General features: G+C 32.8%; 1 protein-coding gene across 1 annotated transcript in view; it reads right to left on the reverse strand.

Annotated features, from left to right (window-relative positions):
* The window catches only part of FANCL (Fanconi anemia complementation group L), a 71,364-nt gene that overhangs the window by 21,933 nt on the left and 30,831 nt on the right, over nucleotides 1-18,600 (reverse strand). The window contains exons 5-7 of the mRNA XM_003787934.3: nucleotides 17,466-17,566; nucleotides 8,179-8,275; nucleotides 3,101-3,169 (exon numbers count right to left, since the gene is read on the reverse strand). Coding sequence (XP_003787982.1) covers nucleotides 3,101-3,169; nucleotides 8,179-8,275; nucleotides 17,466-17,566 — 267 coding nt within the window. The remainder of the gene's footprint in view (nucleotides 1-3,100; nucleotides 3,170-8,178; nucleotides 8,276-17,465; nucleotides 17,567-18,600) is intronic.

An 18,600-nucleotide genomic window follows, 5' to 3' on the forward strand; every position in this document is an offset into this window, starting at 1 on the left:
GATTTTCTTATGTGAGTCACAAAAAGCAGAAAGCACAAGGAAGAAAGTGATAAACATGACCACATTGAAAGTTAAACTTCTGTATGGCAAAATACATCACATAGAAAGTTAAAAGATACTCATAACCCATAAAGCCAACAAAGACTGTCCACCATATAAAAGGAATGCTTACAATAAAAGAATATTTCTAAGAACTATTGTAAATTATTATTTATATTACAAATTATTGATTTATACATTATATACTATATTATAAATTGATGAGAATTAAAGTCAAACTAAGAATAGACTAAAACTTGAAAAGGATTTAGGAAACTAATAATTACTTATACGACAAATTTGAGAAGATAAACTGGCAATGTTCAATAACCTCAAGCAGGAACATTCCTTACAAACCAGCATTTTCACTTGTAGGAATAACCCACTAAAAATCTGACACATGTGCACACAGAAACAATTAAGGGTATTCAGTGAAATGCTGCTTGTGAGAAATTGTGATCAATTTTATCAGTAGGACAACATATAAATCGACTGGTTGACTGACATAATGGAATAACATAAAGAATTTTAAATAAATGTATTAGACACACATAGATCATGGATAAAATAACCGAAATGGTATTGTGTAAAAATAAGGTGAGATTACAAGTGCAGCATAAACAAACGGGGCCAAAAAAAAAAAAAATATATGCAAGGAGAGCATACACATACTCCAATTTTAGAAAAGCAGCTACCTACTTAGAAGCAAAGAAAAGTAACGGAAAAGGGCCCGAGATCTGAGCTGTTCTTAGAACATTCGAAGAAAGAGAAATGGGAGATATCTGAGGCAAATGTAACAAAATAATAACATCTGTCAAATCTGAGTTATGGATAAAAAAGCCAAGTTTTATCTGTCCTTGGCTAAGAATTTCAGTATAGTCTATAATTTAAGGGAAGAATTTAAGACATTTTAGCCCCACTAACCTAATTGTATGTTTTCTTGGAGGTAGTACAATACAGGAAACTTACATGTCTCAATTATACCTAAAACTTACATTTAAAATAATATTATACATATTTATTCAATGCTTATATGAACAAGGCACTGAGCTGGTGTTAAAGAGGGATGCAAAATTTAAAAGAAACTGCCTACAAAGATTTTTCAGTCTACTGGAGAGTTACAAACCAATTTTGCTAAATGGCAGAAAAAAGTAAGTGCTAAACAATCTTTGCCTAGAGATGCAAATATTTTCACAATTAAAGTCAGGAAACTTCCATAGTTATCTACATTAAAAAAACACTAAGAAACTGATTGACAATGTATTTTTCAACCCCTGGAATTACAATAAATATTAAAGTATAATCGAGAGATAACATCTGGAAAGAGTAATACAATCCAGATACAGTATTTTCACATGAGCTCACTTAAAACATAATGATAAAGCTTTTGCAGACAAATAGAAAATGTACATTAAAAAAACAAGATATGCAACATATACATAAATCTAATTTTTTAAAATAAAAAAAAATCAACCAGTATTTCTTATATATTTATTAAATGCATCAAAGTCAACAAAGGATAACATGCTCTTTCCTCTCCTTTACTTTGTTGTATTTTCTTGATTTCCAATAGGGAGGGTGATACTTTTGTTTTTAAAGAAAACAATGAAAAAAATAATTTTGGTATAAATATAAGGTATGATTAAAATAACATCTGGACCTTCACAAGACTATTTAAAGCCTGTTTGACTTTTTCTCCCCCTTATTTTATAAATTTTATATCTAATTACTCATAATTATAAAATATAAGCGTAAATTTTTATTTTCATCTAATCAAAATTTTATAAGAAAAATGGGTACCCTCCATTTAGAGAATAGTTGTAAAATACCGCTAGAAATTTTTTTTCTCTTTGCCCAAAAATTAGAAATGGGACCACTATTTTGCTATCAACTGCCACAATTTGCTTGGTGAAAAAACCACGCCCATCATCAGACTGCTCTTAAAAACCTAACTGACCACGTTCCACACAATGATACACATGAAATGTTGACAGTACTATTGACAATCATTTCTACCTGTTATATTATAATGCACTTCTAAATCATTATCTTAACGGATATCATTGAGAAATTCAATTGGCAGAAGGAAGAGAAAAAAAATCACCTACATTTTTTATTCAAAGTCCTAAATGTTCTAAATGCATGTAAGAATAAGTTCAAATGTTCTAAAGCATGTAAGAATATAGTCTAAGATCAAAGATAAAGACACTTAACAAAATCAACTGAGTAATAATGGCAAGGTTTATATTTTCATTTATAATTTACTCTCTGAAAAGGATTCTCATATTATGTCATCAATGTTAAAAATATCAGGAATATGGGGCGGCACCTGTGGCTCAAAGGAGTAGGGTGCCGGCCCCATATGCCCAAGGTGCCAGGTTCAAACCCAGTCCTGGCCAAAAACTGCAAACAAACAAACAAACAAAAAAAATTAGGAATATGAAAACCGTCAGCCAATTTCCTACTTACTGTTCACTGCTTTCTAAAGAGTTCTTCAAATTCAAATTTAAAGGAAAATGTCTGTCAATAGAGCTTTGGGAATGTTTACTCTCTATGAAGCAGGGCCTGGAGGCTGGATTGTGTGTGTGTAGACAGTGAAAGAGAAAATAAACATTAACTATTAGTAAATACAAAAGAAGCGTAACAGAAGGTCTATTTCTAAATAAATGTTTTTACAAACTGAAAAAAAAAAAAAACTCCCTTTCTAACCTACTTGTATAATGGCCACAGGTTCTGTCTGCACTTGTGGATTCAACCAACCACAGGCAGAAAATAGTCAAAAAATAAATTAAAAACATAAAATAACAAAAAATACAAACAAAAATACAATGTAGCTATTGACACAGCACTTACACTGTATTAGGTATTACAAGTTACCTAGAAATAATCTGAAATATACAGGAGACATGTGTAGGTTGTAGGCAAATACCACACCATTTTATATGAGGGATTTGCATATCTACAGATTTTGGTATCTGCAAAGGATCCTGGATCCAATCTCCCATGGATATTGAAAGACAATTTTACTTTTCAATTACTTAAAACAAATTTAAGAATTTACCTGTGGTGTCCAGGAAACAGAAAATGGAATAGGAAAATCCACAATACAATCTGGTGATTCTGTAGGGTACTGAAAAAGCATAAAATGAGGACGTTTTTACTTCTTTGTGATAATTTAACAAACTATTTTAAAAATACTAGATATATTAGGAGAAAATTATAACTGTAAATGTATTATGTATACATGTTTTTATTCTACTACCAAGAACTCAGGATTATAGTCAGGTTAACTCAGGTTATAGTCAACCTATATTAAAGAGTTACAAAGTTTGGTGATTTGGGGGTACCAAAGCAGTCAGTGTTGAATAAGAATAATGAATTAAGTCTATGTCAGGTCAGCTGTTAATGTTATAATTTGAGAGGTGAATCAAATTGGATCTCAGTTTACCTTGAAAATGAGAGATCCAATTAATTAATATTTCACTTTCCTCCAATCAAAAACTTAATTTCAAATTTCAGCCACCATTTAAGTAGACAGTATCAGTTTAAAGAATTGAGAAATACAAAAAGCTATCACTTAAAAATTATTTAGCAAGATAAAAAGAAACAATGAAATGTGTCTTCTAGTTTCTTAAGGACAAATAAAACTAATAGTTTTAAGCAGGAAAAACTTTTTCCAGATTGATAAATACAAAATTATTCAATTAGTTAGATAAAAAGTGGCAGTCAAAAGAACAAATCAAGTTTCTAAATTAAAAAGACAAGCCAGGCCTGTCGGCTCATGCCTGTAATCACAGAACTTTGGGAGGCCAAGGCAGGACATTTGCTTGAGGCCAGGAGTTTGAGACCAGCTTGGGTAACATAGCTAGAGCCCTGTCTCTACAAATTAAAAATTATCTGCGTATTCTGCCATGCATCTGTCATCTTAGCTACTATAGAAGCTGAAGGAGGATCTTGAACCCAGGAGTTCAAGGTTACAGTAGTTATGATAGGGCCACTGCATTCCAGCCTGGACAACAAAGCCCCTCTCTCTAAAACAACAACAACAAAAAAACAGAATAAGTTAACAGTGTCAAAAGGTAGTTTTTCTTAAAATCAGTTTTATTAAAATTATACTTCATGATTTCTCTAAAATCCAATTCTGATACTTCAAAATCTCATGTAATTGAAAATACTCATTTTTTTCCATTAAAAATCTAAAATTACTGAAAGAAGATTAGTTTTGGAGAAACTGTGACAAAATGTTTATTTGGCAAATGTTTATAATAAATTTTAGACTTCCACTTTTGTCAACCTCTTATTTTTTAGTCTTATACTGGGTAAGCAGAAGGGGACAAAAAATTCTCACTATAGTATTTAACAGACATCTGAAATTAATGTTCTCAAAAACAAGTAACATTTAGCTACAATGATCCTATCAATGCACAGTCTGACTAATGGTATTTGGCTATGCAGAACTAATAACACAACGGCATAAAATAATATAAATTATTACAGTGTTCTATTTCTAAAAAAAATTGGGCTGAGATTAAGAGAGGAAGCTCTATTTCAGACAATTAAAAATATTAGATGATGTACTTCAGGATCTAATTGCTATAATCACTACAAAAATAATTTGTACACCGTTTAACTTGATTATCTCAAGTAAATACAGATAGGACCTTAGCTTTTTCTGGGTCCAGTACTACTAATTAACTTGTAAGATTGTGAACAAGTTATTTAATTTTATACAGCTGTTTTACATGTAAAATGATAAAAACAGGAGTGTTAACAAAATCTCTTTTCCCTCTAACATGTCAGGATTCTTTAAAACTAATATTGTATACTAGAAACCTCCATGAGTCAAATGGAAAATTCAGTTCAAGTTGTTGCTATTTATCTTCTTGTGTTGCTGACAATGAACAGTACAACTCTAACTTAAATGAATCACCAATCCAGATAGAGTAAGAAGTTAATGAAATGTTTAGTGTATTTGGAGTAGATATACCACATAAAGTATCTGTGGCCTCATTAAGTACATACACAGCTCATTACATTAAAGAGAGAAAGATTCTACATTAAAGAAGGACTCGGTATAGTAAATGATACTAAATATGAATGTTCTGACATGGAAAGAGATCCACAAATAGTTAAACAAAAAAGCAAGTTACAATAAATACAATAGGATTCCACAGACATACATGAGTCCACTACACTTTCAGAGATGCTAACATCTTTCAAATTTTCAATATTTTGTATTTGTAATGCAAATACGTAAATAAATAAACTGGACTGACCTATATACGTGGATGGTTTACTGCATATCCATTATAAATTAAATGATACATACTATATGTGTTAATTATATTTACATGTCAGGCCACCTTTGTTTACATAATAAACTTTACATAATTGTATAGAACCTTAAAACAGATTTACTATAAATTATTAAAATACAAAACAGTAGCATTCTAGATATTCATTTTCAGAATAGTTTCTAAATTACAGTAGTACCAATTGCAATGTGTATGACTAAATACAATGTCACAAAATAAACTGATCAAAATTAAGACAGTTAATTTTAAGAAACTGTCAAAACCTTTAGCTTAGAAACCTAATTGACAACAAAACTCCACATACAGGAATTCTAATTGAAAAATAAGTATAGTATTTAATTATTTTTAAGTAAAATATAGTCCTCTAAATCTGTCTGGAACAACTCAATATAATCAATAACTATAAAAGCATAATTACTATGTAATATTAAGTATATGTGTTTATCACACAATGTTGTAATAAAAACTTTAAGACTGTTCTGTGACTGTCAGTAATAAGGACCCCCAAGTGAACACATACAAACTACAGCAAGAGACAAAGCACAAAGCCTCTGATACACATTTGTGATTTGTTTTTCAAGTAGTTCTAATCTTGACCAAAGCTGAATTCCATCCCACAGTTAGGATGCACTGCATTATATAAAAAATACCTAAAAGAACCATGAAATTCATTTGTTTCCCTATTTTATTTCTTTTCGATTTATATAAATTGGAGGTAGGCAGTTATAATGGGTATTGTTTTCTTTGTCAGCTTTTGGAGATGTTAGGGGGAAGTTGCAGTACTGTGAGAGTAATATTATAGAAAAAATATATAATAATGCATTTCTTTATATCCAAAAATCAAATAATGTTTGTGTATCTATAAAAATAAGCCTCCTTTAAAGGTTTATTTTTAAAAAATTCATCTTTCCCCTTAGTTTTGATTAAGATTTTGCATTATGTATTTTTCTTTTTGTGTGTGTGCAGTTCTTTTTTTGGCCGGGGTGGGGTTTGAACCTGCCACCTCCAGCATATGGGGCTGGCGCCCTACTCCTTTGAGCCACAGGCGCCACCCAGCATTATGTATTTTTAACATACAGTTTCACCTATTCCTATTCCTATTTATAACTGACACTCCTAGGCCCAAATATTCCTAAAAAAAGAATACTTTGGTATAGGTAAAAGCTAAACTAAATGGATAGAGATGCTAATAAATCGTAACAACATAAGATTGAGTTTCAGCTTCTTTTATGTTTATATAATAATCTTTACATAACTACATAGAACCTTAATTCTTTCCCAGCTAAAATAAAACTTACACTTCTCTTTTGCCAGGGAATCCATAAAGTGCTTTGGAAGTATAAGTGCTGCAAAATTGACACGGGATAGTATTTTCTAGAGAAATATTAAAAGCACCATCTTAGCCGCCTTAAAAAGGTGTTAAGAAAAAAGCAGACAGAATGGATCCTATTAGTTGTCAAATCTTCACTGTCAATACTATCAATAAATGAATAAGTACCATCACGTGGGTTAATCATAGAATCTTGCAGGTGGAGTTAAAGGCAGCACAGACTTACATCATCATCTCCTTAGTGAGTAGAAGAGCTTATAAAAATGAGGACAGGATGTATTTAAAAACTTTCACTTTGGTGTTCATAGGAGCAGGACAACTTTTATCAATGTACAAAACATAAACAAATAGACCTCGGAAGGAAATGACAGAACCCTTGCCACTGGCAGCATGTGACCTTTTGAAGGATAGAGGCAGATTTCTCCCTGATCTTAAAAAAAAAGTACACCTTTAAAACTAAAAAGGAAAATGAAAATCTCTTCATTTTAGTGAAAATAACCATGTAACTTCTTTTACAAATAAGATTTCTATCTCACTAATTTTTTCCCGACACTTAGCACTTATGAGTCCTAAAATTATAGCTCAGTATTCTGCAGATGAGAAGAGTCATTTCTCAACCTGCCTCATACAGAGCCACTATAAGATATCAACTTTTCTGTGTCACCCAGTACAGCTTTATATATTAATTTTCTCTTGTGGAAAGCTTAAATGCCAGACACATTTTTAAAAAGGACAAACACAATTGATCTTTTCATCACTACAATATTCTGAAATAGAGTTGATTGATGACTCCAAGGAACAATAAAAAAAAGTTGGATGCCCTGGTTTTCTTCAAATTCGAATGTTTCCCAGTGATTACTAAGTAAATGATACTTGCTTATTCTACTTAATTCTCAAAATTCACAACTTAGAACTAAAAAATAAAGACCCAATGGCCATGATTTATGCTAATAAAATTAGTGAATACTTAACAGGTCACTAGCCTGTAAGGGCTCTAAATAGAGGCACAAACCTTACAAATTTTTTAAATAGTTAAGTCAAAAAACCTTAGCCAAAACAAGCAATAAAATATGCACAGGTGGGTGTCTGTGTTGGGGTAGGGATGGGATATGGGTCAGAAATAAGAACTACACAAGAAATATACGAGTTGAAGGCAAAAGACTTTCTCTGTAGAACCTGGGATAGTGGAAGGATTCACTTATTTCTATGTAAGATCTTACAAAAATAATATGACATTTTAAGACTGCCAAGCCTTATTTGGAATATTTCTTTATTATAGAAGTCAGTATTTTGATCAAATTTGGACTAAAATAGTGACATGAAATTATATCTAGACTTTTGAAACCTAGCAAATAAATTCTTTCAGGCTTTCCAAAATCAATTTTTTAAAGCATCATATATGTATTTTGAGATGCAACTAGCACCTGAAAACATTCCCACAGTTCATTTCACAAAGTATTTTCGATCACAAGAACAGTTTAATGAAGCACATACCTTCCCCTTCAACTTGAGAGTGATTAGATGCTCTCTACCAGAAGCATCTTCTGCTTTTAACTTGATGGTACTGAAGCTAGTATCCACATATACAATTCTGGTGAGCAAAGGGAATAAAAAATCATCACACTGGGAAGGGCAGAAGAAGGGAGGTGGAGATGGTAGGATTCAAAATGAAAATATCTGCTATATTCCTATTAACCCATTATAAAAATTAATCAGAGAAATTTCTGCATGCCAGCCCTTTCTGCTGCTATAGATTTACTACCGTTAATACACCAGCCTAGCGCTTAATGCAGTCATAGATCTCTGGATTATTTACAATGTGTGTCAAGGCTCATGCTGTGGTCAGTGAGCACTATGTTTCAGTTTTCCATCACTGGAACCTTTGGCACACACAGCATGTTCCTGTCAGCCTCTACTTATGTACACATTAAACTTCCTGTCAAACTCCTTGATCCATTTCTGTAGTTTCATACAGTGTGAGACTTTTATGCTTCCTTTGTTTTTCTCCTCAATGAACTTCTTCTGTATTATCAATAATGTTACTGTACAAAAACATCGAGCGGATATTAGTTCATATACTCAAATTGATCCTCAAAAGAAAATGCTGTATAAGCACAGGTACAGCCCAGTCTCCTAGCAATAAATTTTTTTGTGCGATATATAGCTTCTGACACTTAACCTAGGCATATATTAAAGATGAGTGATATTCAAACATATAGCATAAGCATAATTGTTCTAGTTTTAAGTTGCTTTAATGCATGCATTTTCTACAATGGAAACCAATACCCTTCGAAATATATCATTCTGTAAAAACATGGTCCCTTGAGTAGCATAAGCTGCTGCCAAAAGGATCAAATTCAGCAGTATATTTCCTAGTGAAGTGGGCATGTGGATAATTTTTGGCATTTTTACAATACTATTCTCTTGTAAATATAAGAAGTACTCTAAGAATTAACCAGTTTGATGTAAGTGTTCCTAACTCTATATGAAATCAGCACATTGTACCCCATAAATGCATTAATGTGTACATGATCCATGTGTTTATGATTTAATAAAAAAATAAAAATTTAAAAAAAGAGAATTTTGAACAAATTATCACCTAGACTAGCAGCTCTCAACCTGTGGGTTGTGACCCACAGGAACTGTATTAAAGGGCCACAGCATTAGGAAGATCAAGAACCACTGACCTAGACTGATGGTAAGACCCATCAGAGTTCAGAACTAGCATTAGCCTCCTAACCTAGGAAATAATTTTTTAACATCACTTTATGTCATTTAATTACTGACCAGGTACTGTATAATGGTAAAATGAGGCAACTGCAAGAAATGGTAGGGAATTAAGTGGTGCAACACTGTAATGAAAATAGATCTAAATCTAAAGAATCTATCTTCAATAATGGCATAAAATGTAAAAAACCTGTATTAGTACATGGAAATTTTATCATCTGTGAAAAGTCTAGCAGCTTAGAAAACAAATAAAATTATTCTAGAAAAAGTATTCACATAAAAAAAAATCAATGGCTATATAATCTTTATTTTCTTTCAGCTGTATCTGTAAACATCTCAAACACTCCACCTCCAAAAACTCAGAACATGAGTCCTTATCACATGTTCTCTCATATGACTCTGAGGTTCAAACACAGAAGTATCTGACTCCAAAAATTTTCACATTTCAGAGTCAAGATTTTGAGATGGGCACATGCATTTACATCCTCTCTCCTCCTAGAAATTTTAATTATTTAAAAATAAAAGAATTTTTTAAAAGGTATAAACCCACAGTTACAAAAAGAGCAAGGAGGAATGGCAATAAAAGCAATTTTTCAACAACATTTTAAAAAATGTAAAGCAATTAAAAGAGCACTGGCTGACAAGACAGATCAGAAAGAGGGCTCCAGGAAGATACAGCAAGATACGGCTGGCAAAAGGGCACAGAACGGAGAGTATGACTGATACACTGGCAGAAACTATAGAAATTTTTTTAAAATACAAAAATACAAAAAGAAAACAGGAAATCAAAAGCTAAATTATAAACAATACAGCTGTCTCAAAAAATGCACTTACTCTATCATTAACTTTTCATTTAAAAATATTTATATAGTCAAAAAAGTAAACTATTGACTCATTATAATTTTTAGAATTCAGTAATACACAAAGCTAAAAGACTTAATTATAGTTACAGAGATTAACGTAAATATATTTGACCACTGTAATTTAAACTGAAGAGACGACAAAAATTGGGAAGCAGAAATAGGAAAGATCTGGAGGGAAGATTAGGAACAATAAAATCTGTAATTGTTAATTCGAGAGTCAAGAGATACCATCTTAACTGAATGGAAATAAAAGAGGCTTAAGAAATAGTAAAGAGGGGTGGCGCCTGTGGCTCAAAGGAGTAGGGCGCCAGCCCCATATGGTGGAGGTGGTGGGTTCAAACCCAGCCCTGGCCAAAAACTGCAAAAAAAAGAAAAAGGAAAAAAAGAAATAGTAAAGAGGCTTAAGAATAGTAAAGCTAATAGAAAAATAAAAAAATAATGAAGGAAAAGAGAAAGTAGCATATTAGCTAATTTTGTTATTATAGTAATCAGTATTCCTAAATCTGATAAATCAGGAAATCCTGAAAGTAGGCATTATCACTTAGAAGCATGGAAGTTGTAAACATGAACATTTCAAAGTCTTTGTCTCAAAAAGAAGACTGGGGATAAGAAATAGCATGGCAAAAGGTTGTTTGCTTTTTATTATAAGCCAGTAGTTCATAACCAAGATAAATACCTACAGACAGAGAGGAAGGAGAGAAGGCCTGCATGGGCAAGGGAGGGCGAGGTAAAAAAACAACCAAACCATCAACTAGTACTTTCTATACTTCAAATTACTGCACATTATCACAAAGTTTAAAATTATCAAATATCTTTAAAATAATACAGAAATAACAGCTCTGGTATTTTTTTTGTAATCCCATATGATTATCATCATTTCACAGTTTTAAGACACAGATGTATTACTGCATTACAGAAAAAAAATGTCGTGCTCAAGAATATGGCCTTTAAGTTTAGATGGCCACGAGGTTAAACTTTTTCAACTTTAAGAAATAATTTAAATAAAGTAAAAAACATTTATAATTTCAGGCTAATCTCAGCAGCACAGCCATTTAAAAATAAGAAACTTTTTTTATCAAATCATAGCTATGTGCATTAATCCAATTATGGGGTACAATGTGCTGGTTTTATATACAATTTGAAATACTTGAATACTTGAATACTGGTTAACACAGCCTTCACTGCATTTTCTTAGTAATTATCTTAAGACATTTATATTCTACACTTAGTAGATTTAACATGTACTCTTGTAAAATGCACCATAGGTATGGTCCCACCAATTACCCTCCCTCCACCCATCCTCCTCCCTCCCCTCCCCCTCCTCTTTCCCCTTCATCTTAGGCTATAGTTGGGTTATAGCTTTCATATGGAAGTGTGGGTGTTTATAAATTGGTTTCATAGTAGGGCTGAGTAAACTGGATATTTTTTCTTCCATTCTTGAGATAATTTGATAAGAATATGTTCCAGCTCCATCCATGTAAACATAAAAGAGGTAAAGTCTCCATCTTTTTAAAGGCTGCATAATATTCCATGGTGTACATATATCACAATTTATTAATAGAAAAACACAGAAACTAACCTTATGCTGAACAAAAGCTGGGTCATAAATGAGATTAAGAAGGAAATTACCAAATTTTTGGAACAAAATGATAATGAAGACACGAATTACCAGAACCTCTGGGATACTGCAAAGACAGTCCTAAGAGGGAAATTTATAGCATTGCAAGCCTTCCTCAAGAGAACAGAAAGAGAGGAAGTTAACAACTTAATGGGACACTCAGGCAACTGGAAAAGGAAGAACATTCCAATCCCAAACCCAGCAGAAGAAAAGACATAACCAAAATTAGAGCAGAATTAAATGAAATTGAAAAAAGGATTATACAACACATCAATATATCAGAAAGTAGGTTTTTTGAAAAGGTCTGTAAAATAGATAAACCTTTGGCTAACCTAACCAGGAATAAAAGAGTTAAATCTCTAATTTCACCAATCAAAAATGACAAAAAAGAAATAACAACAGACTTCTCAGAAATTCAAAAAATCCTTAATAAATATCACAAGAAACTCTATTCTCAGAGATACGAAAATCTAAAGGAAATAGACCAATACTTGGAAGCATGCCACCTTCCTAGACTTAGGAATGAAGTGGAAATGTTGAACAGGCCTAAATCAAATTCTGAAATAGCATCAACTATACATAATCTCCACAAAAAGAAAAGTCTGGGACCAGATGGCATCAGAATTCTACCAAACCTATAAGGAGGAACTAGTACCTATATTACTTATCCTTTTCCAAAATATAGAAAAATAACAAACATTTTACCCATGTTGCGTCCCTGCTACTTTGTTTGAAGGTGAAAAGAAATCTTTCTGTGATTAAATCTTAAATACATAGGACCTACGTTGCCAACTGAGCTCCAGGGTTCATTCTCACCTTCTTCCTTTTGGTAACAGCATCCCTGCCCCACACTCTCAAGCAAACTAAGTTTTAGCAAAATCCAGTTCACCCAGCCAGGGACTTTGGGAGGTGTTTGCATATAACTAAATTTTGACCAGTGGGCTGCAAGCAGAAGTGGATACGTACATCTTTTGGGTATTTACAACCAAACTGTGTATTCTCCTCCTCCCTCATCTCCAAGAACAGAACTTGGACAGGCCAAGTGAACCACAAAGACGACAAAGAGAGGAACAACGCTCTAGGGCAGCACTGACCGGCAGAACTTTCTGTGACAATGGAGTTCTTCTATGTCTCCAAACAGTAACCACTAGTCATACATGTCTATGGAGAACTTACGGCATGGGTAGGATGGACAGTGAATTCTTTATTTAATTTAAATAAAAATGTCAGTAGCCACAAGTGCCAGTGCAGTCACAGTGGATGGTTGAGAAACAAGTTGGGGAAAAAAAAAAATGGGGTTATTGAATGACCCCAAAGGCTCACCAACCAACTCTTGACCATCTGCCTATCTCATCTCTGACTTGTTAAATAAGAGATAAATATAATTCTACCATATTTGAACTACTGAGGATATGTGATTCTCTTTGTTGAGAGCAGCTTAGCCTCTGACATAAAAGAGCATATTTGTACCTACTCATGATAGGAAAAAACAGCTGGGTGTATGGTCTATGAAAGAGATATTAAAGAAAAAAAGAAGGTGATAAACTTTTCCAAGTGATAATGTGTGTTGAATCAGTTTTATAAAGAAAATCTATTTCAAATATTAGGCAGTTGAATATCTCAATTTAGACAAGAGGAAATAAGTAATTTTTACTTATTTAAATATAAATTAAATATAAATAAATCATTGAAATAGCTAAGGAAATTTTCATCACTGAAAAGCCCAAATTTCTTAAAAGTTATACATAAAATGCTAGCAAAAGCCAAAAAACACACTTAAAATTTATACTGAGAAGGAGTTTAGATATTATCACTTAGCTAGGTATATTCTAAAATTGACTAAGAAAAAATAAAAACATAACAAAAAAATCTAAATAATATAAAAACAAAACTATAAAATCTAAAAGAAAAATTTTACTTTTGACATTCAGCTTTGTATTTATCACCTGCTGCATTTCTTTATAAGTCTGCCTGCAATAACTAAAAGGTACACATTTTAAGCAACTTTGTTGGAAATAAAATTGATCATATCCAAAAAGTATACAACTTGCAGGTAAAACGGATGTGCATAGCATGTCCAGGTATAACTTGACCAGTGACAGTAACTTGGATTCAACTTCAAAAAAAGTAAAACACAGATAACATCCCTTAAAATGTATACACATTTTTGGCACCCTCCGTATACATACAATATACACAGACACACACAAATAATAAATTGACTATATTAAAATGAATAACCAATTCATTCACTGACACCATTAAAAGAATAAAAAGGTAACTTACACAGTGAGATATGTATGCTTTTCATTCTTTCAAGATAAAGACTCTAGCTCTGTTGCTTACTCTGGAGCGTAATTTTTAGTCATAGCTCACTGTAACCTCAAAGTCCTGGGCTCAAAGGATCTTCCTGCCTCCCTCTCCTGACTACCTGGTACTACAGGCACAAGCCACCATGCCTGGCATTTTTTTTTAGAGACAGAGTCTCTCTATATTGCCTAGGCTAGTCTCAAACTCCTGGCCTCAAGGAATACCCCCACCTTGGCCCCACAAAATGTTTGCATTACAGGCCTAAATCACCATTTCCAGCCTAAGATGATTTTTTTTTTTAATATATATACAAGGGGTCTTCAAAAAGTTCATGGAAAATGCATGTTATAAAAATTTATGCATGGATTTTAAATTTTTCACACTAAAATTAAGTCATACTTTTAACCACATGCCTGAACAGGATCTAGTTTCAGGACTAACAAAGGTAAGATATCATCTGCAAAAAGCCCCTCTCACAGCAACATGATTTTGCTAAAATGGAAGCAAAAATAAACATCAAATTTGTAATGAAGGTTGAGGGGAAGATGTTTTACAAAAGGTTCATGGAGCAATGCCCCACAGAAGTCAGCAGTTTACAAGTGGGTAACTCATTTCAAGAAAGGCCAAGGCAGCAGTGAAGATGAAGCTTATAGCAGCAGACCAGCCACACATTAATTTTTGAAGAAAAATAAAAATCAACCTTATTTGTGCCCTAACTTTAAAAGGCTGACAATTCACAACAGAAACAACAGTACCACCACAGACATATCATTTGGTTCAGCTTACACAATTAAAAAAAAAAAAATTAAAGTTGACCCATTCATTCAGTGGGTGTCAAAACTATTGCATCCAGATCCACTAAGCTATAGACAAGAACAGATATGATCAAGATCCTGAAGCATTTCTTGAAATTAAAGGAAAAGGAGAAAGAAGAATCTACAATGGTCATAAGAGATGAAAAGCAAGGGTTTTAAGAAGGAAAAGTCTACTATATCAGATGCCAGAAGAAGTCAAGAATGGCAATCTTCAAGGACACAATTTCAGTGAAGATATCAGAATGAAAGACAGGCTGCAAATGATTGAGAAAGCAGATACAAATTGATCATTTTATTTTTAATACTACTCATTCTATGAAAGATTTAAGGCAATATAAAAGTTTATAAAAAACAAAACCAAAGTTTTTTTAAAAAAGGAGAAAAATAAGAACAAAAGCCATGAGAAGATTAGCAGACACAAATATAAATCCTATATCCAGCATAGCCCAAAAAAGTGGGCCAAAATTTTGACATTAACCTTTCTTGGGGCAAAGTCAAAGGGAGCATAATCAATTATAGGTTTATTATGTGTATTATTAATGATTAATATTATACATTAAATAAACAGGTCAGATATTGAATGATATATATCACTTGTAAACATAGTGCTGCAGCATAATAGGGAACATCTCCAAATGTAAAACCCCCGATGCATTCCATCTGGCTGTTCCATGCAATATCACTTAATGCAAGTTAGAAACATCCTTGAGAGCAATTAAACAAGATACTGAAATAACGCAGTTCCCTTCTAAGATCCACATATAAAATAACTGATTATATAGATTTAAGCAGTGTACAGTGAAACACTATTACTTGCAATCATGAGTTTAAAAAGATCTTAACAGGTAAAATTTGAAGTTATAATTTTTGGCAAGAACCAGAGTACTCAGGGGTTTCTAAGTACAGATCCTCACATTTTGACTATTAACCAGGAAGACAGGAAGGTTAGTACTTATAAAAATGTAAGAAGTCTAACTAAAGTATATGCCTAAAAGAATGGCCAACCACTCCGTCTCTGCACAGAGCGTACCAGAAGAGGTATGGCCCTCTCATTCAAATACTGGAGTGAAAAAAAGAAAAATCTGATGTTATATGTCATAAAAAATATAAAGAGAAATAAGAGGCATAAGCAAAAGAAAAAAATTCTGCCTCTTTTTCTAACATTTACACTGAAATTTTTATGACTTCTAGAAAGAAATGTATATGGCAGAAAGGTGGAATTCTAAAATATGTTTATGTCTCTAGTTTTTCTTCAGCTATTAGGTAATGGCATAAAATCTATTAAAGAACATACATTTTACATTTAAGATATGTTCTTTCTTTTCTTTTTTTTTTTTCTTTTTTTTGCAGTTTTTGGCCAGGGCTGGGTTTGAACCCGCCACCTCTGGCAGTAGGAGCACCCTACTCCTTTGAGCCACAGGCACCGCCCTCCTTGTTTTCTTTTAAATGGCTATTTTTGTTTTCTGGCTCTTTTTTAGGTTAGCCACCAAAAGGTCAACCCACAGAAAATAGGTAAAAAGTAACAAACAGATGAATAATGATGTGTTTTAAACACATTCAGAAAAACATAATGGTAAAAAATTCCACATTCTTTCCACATAGTAACTAAAAGTCAGCCTTTGATTTACCTTAGTAATAGAGCAATGTAAACTGAAACAATAAATGAATACTAAAATGCCATAGATAGTGGTTAAGGACGTGGTAAGAACTAAACTGACATATCTTTACTCTTGCTTTAGCTCAAAGTAGAAAGTTTATAATACGCCTAATAATAAATGTAATGTTTCATAGTATCCACAGCAAGACGACAGCTAAATCCAGAAACTGAATATCAAGCAAATTAGCAAAGATTTTTTTTTTTTTTTTTTGCAGGTGCTTTATGGATGAAGTTTTAAACAATCTGCATACCAATCTACCAAACTTCTGTTAGGTTTCTTTATGCACCAGTTTTTTCAAAAAGCCCGATGATTCTTCCAAACCCTCTTTGCTAAAATTCACTACGCAAACTACAAAAGCACTTAAAATGTTGTATGTATTTAAATTTAGACAGACTGAATGGTATATTAATAAAAACAACCACATTTATACCAAAAGTACTGCAATTTTTTAGCCTCTTTCACATTTCTAAGCATCAATTTTCAAACATGAATAATTTAGCAACATTTAGAATAACATTATATGTTCGGTGAAAATATCTATTATGGTAACTAACATCTTACTGTGTACATAAAAATGTCATTTTTTACAAATTGCATTTAGCATGATACTTTATAGGTCAACTTTTTATGATATTCCTTTTTAATTCATAGCAACAATAAGGATCACATACTCTAATTACAATAAAACATTTTGACTAAAAACAGGTATAAAATAGAATACTTAAACTAGAAATAAATTAAAATGTATAAAACAAAGGCATTTCTAAAACATATTTTAAAACAGACATACTTATCCCAACCGAGAGTTCCAATCTCTTCAATGAGGCTAAAGTAGTACTGAGGAGGAGGAGGCAGTGCGTACAGCTCTTGTCTATTCTTTAAAGCAGCTTCCTGTTTAGAAGAAAAAGAAAAAGCCTGAATCAGCTGTGTAACTCTAGACAATGAAAGGTTAGTACTTGATTACAAAACACCATTTCAAAATCTTCTTAGTGCTTAAAGTCTCCATTACTATCACAGGAAATCCAGTGGACTCATTCCCTTTCTCATGAAAAAGTTAAAGGACTGCACCGAAGATCATGCAAAATGCCAAATTTAATACTATGAGAAGAAGATTTTAATAATTTTCCTGGACTATAATACCTATCAGAGAGTTAAAAAAAAAATTTTTTTTTTCAGCTCAGCGCTTGTGGCTCAGCGGCTAGGATGCCAGCCACATACACTGGAGCTGGAGGGTTCGAAGCCAGCCAGGGCCTGCCAAACAATGACAACTGCAACCAAAAAAAAAAAAAACAGCTGGGCCTTGTGACGGCTGCCTGTAGTCCCAGCTACTTGGGAGGCTGAGGCAAGAGAATCGCTTAAGCCCAAGAGTTTGAGATTGCTGTGAGCTGTGACACCAGTGCACTCTACCCAGGGCAACACAGTGAGACTCTGTCTCAAAAAAAATAAAAAGATATAAAAACAGTTTTTTTTTTCCCTGATTCTCATCCTCAATGCTTTGCTATCCTTTTACTCCTATAGATATGATATTTGGTATTTTTTTAAAAATGGGCCCTTTAAGGAAAGCCCAAGCTCCAAGTACTCTGCCTGAACCGATATATTTGCATATTACTGTGAACCATACCCCAACACACAAAAACCCCTCATCATCACAATCAGTAACTACATGCTAATTTCTGTAGTATGACTTACATTCTATATTACTCCTCCACCAGGTGTTCAAGTATTATTGCCATCCATCTGACTAGGGCCTTTTCTTGCTAGGCCCACCAATGAAATCTGCAAAATGCTTTACAGTCCCCTGTCCAAAACTAAAATTTATATTTTTCTCAATATAAACATCACTAAAATTGCTGAAGCTAAAAATGACCAATTAAAGTGGCTAACCTAGAAAAATACCTTATTTGGAAAACAAAAACAAATGTATC

The sequence above is a fragment of the Otolemur garnettii genome, unplaced genomic scaffold (assembly GCF_000181295.1).
Source record: "Otolemur garnettii isolate 467f Iridium unplaced genomic scaffold, OtoGar3 scaffold00024, whole genome shotgun sequence".
NCBI classification, from domain to species: domain Eukaryota; kingdom Metazoa; phylum Chordata; class Mammalia; order Primates; family Galagidae; genus Otolemur; species Otolemur garnettii.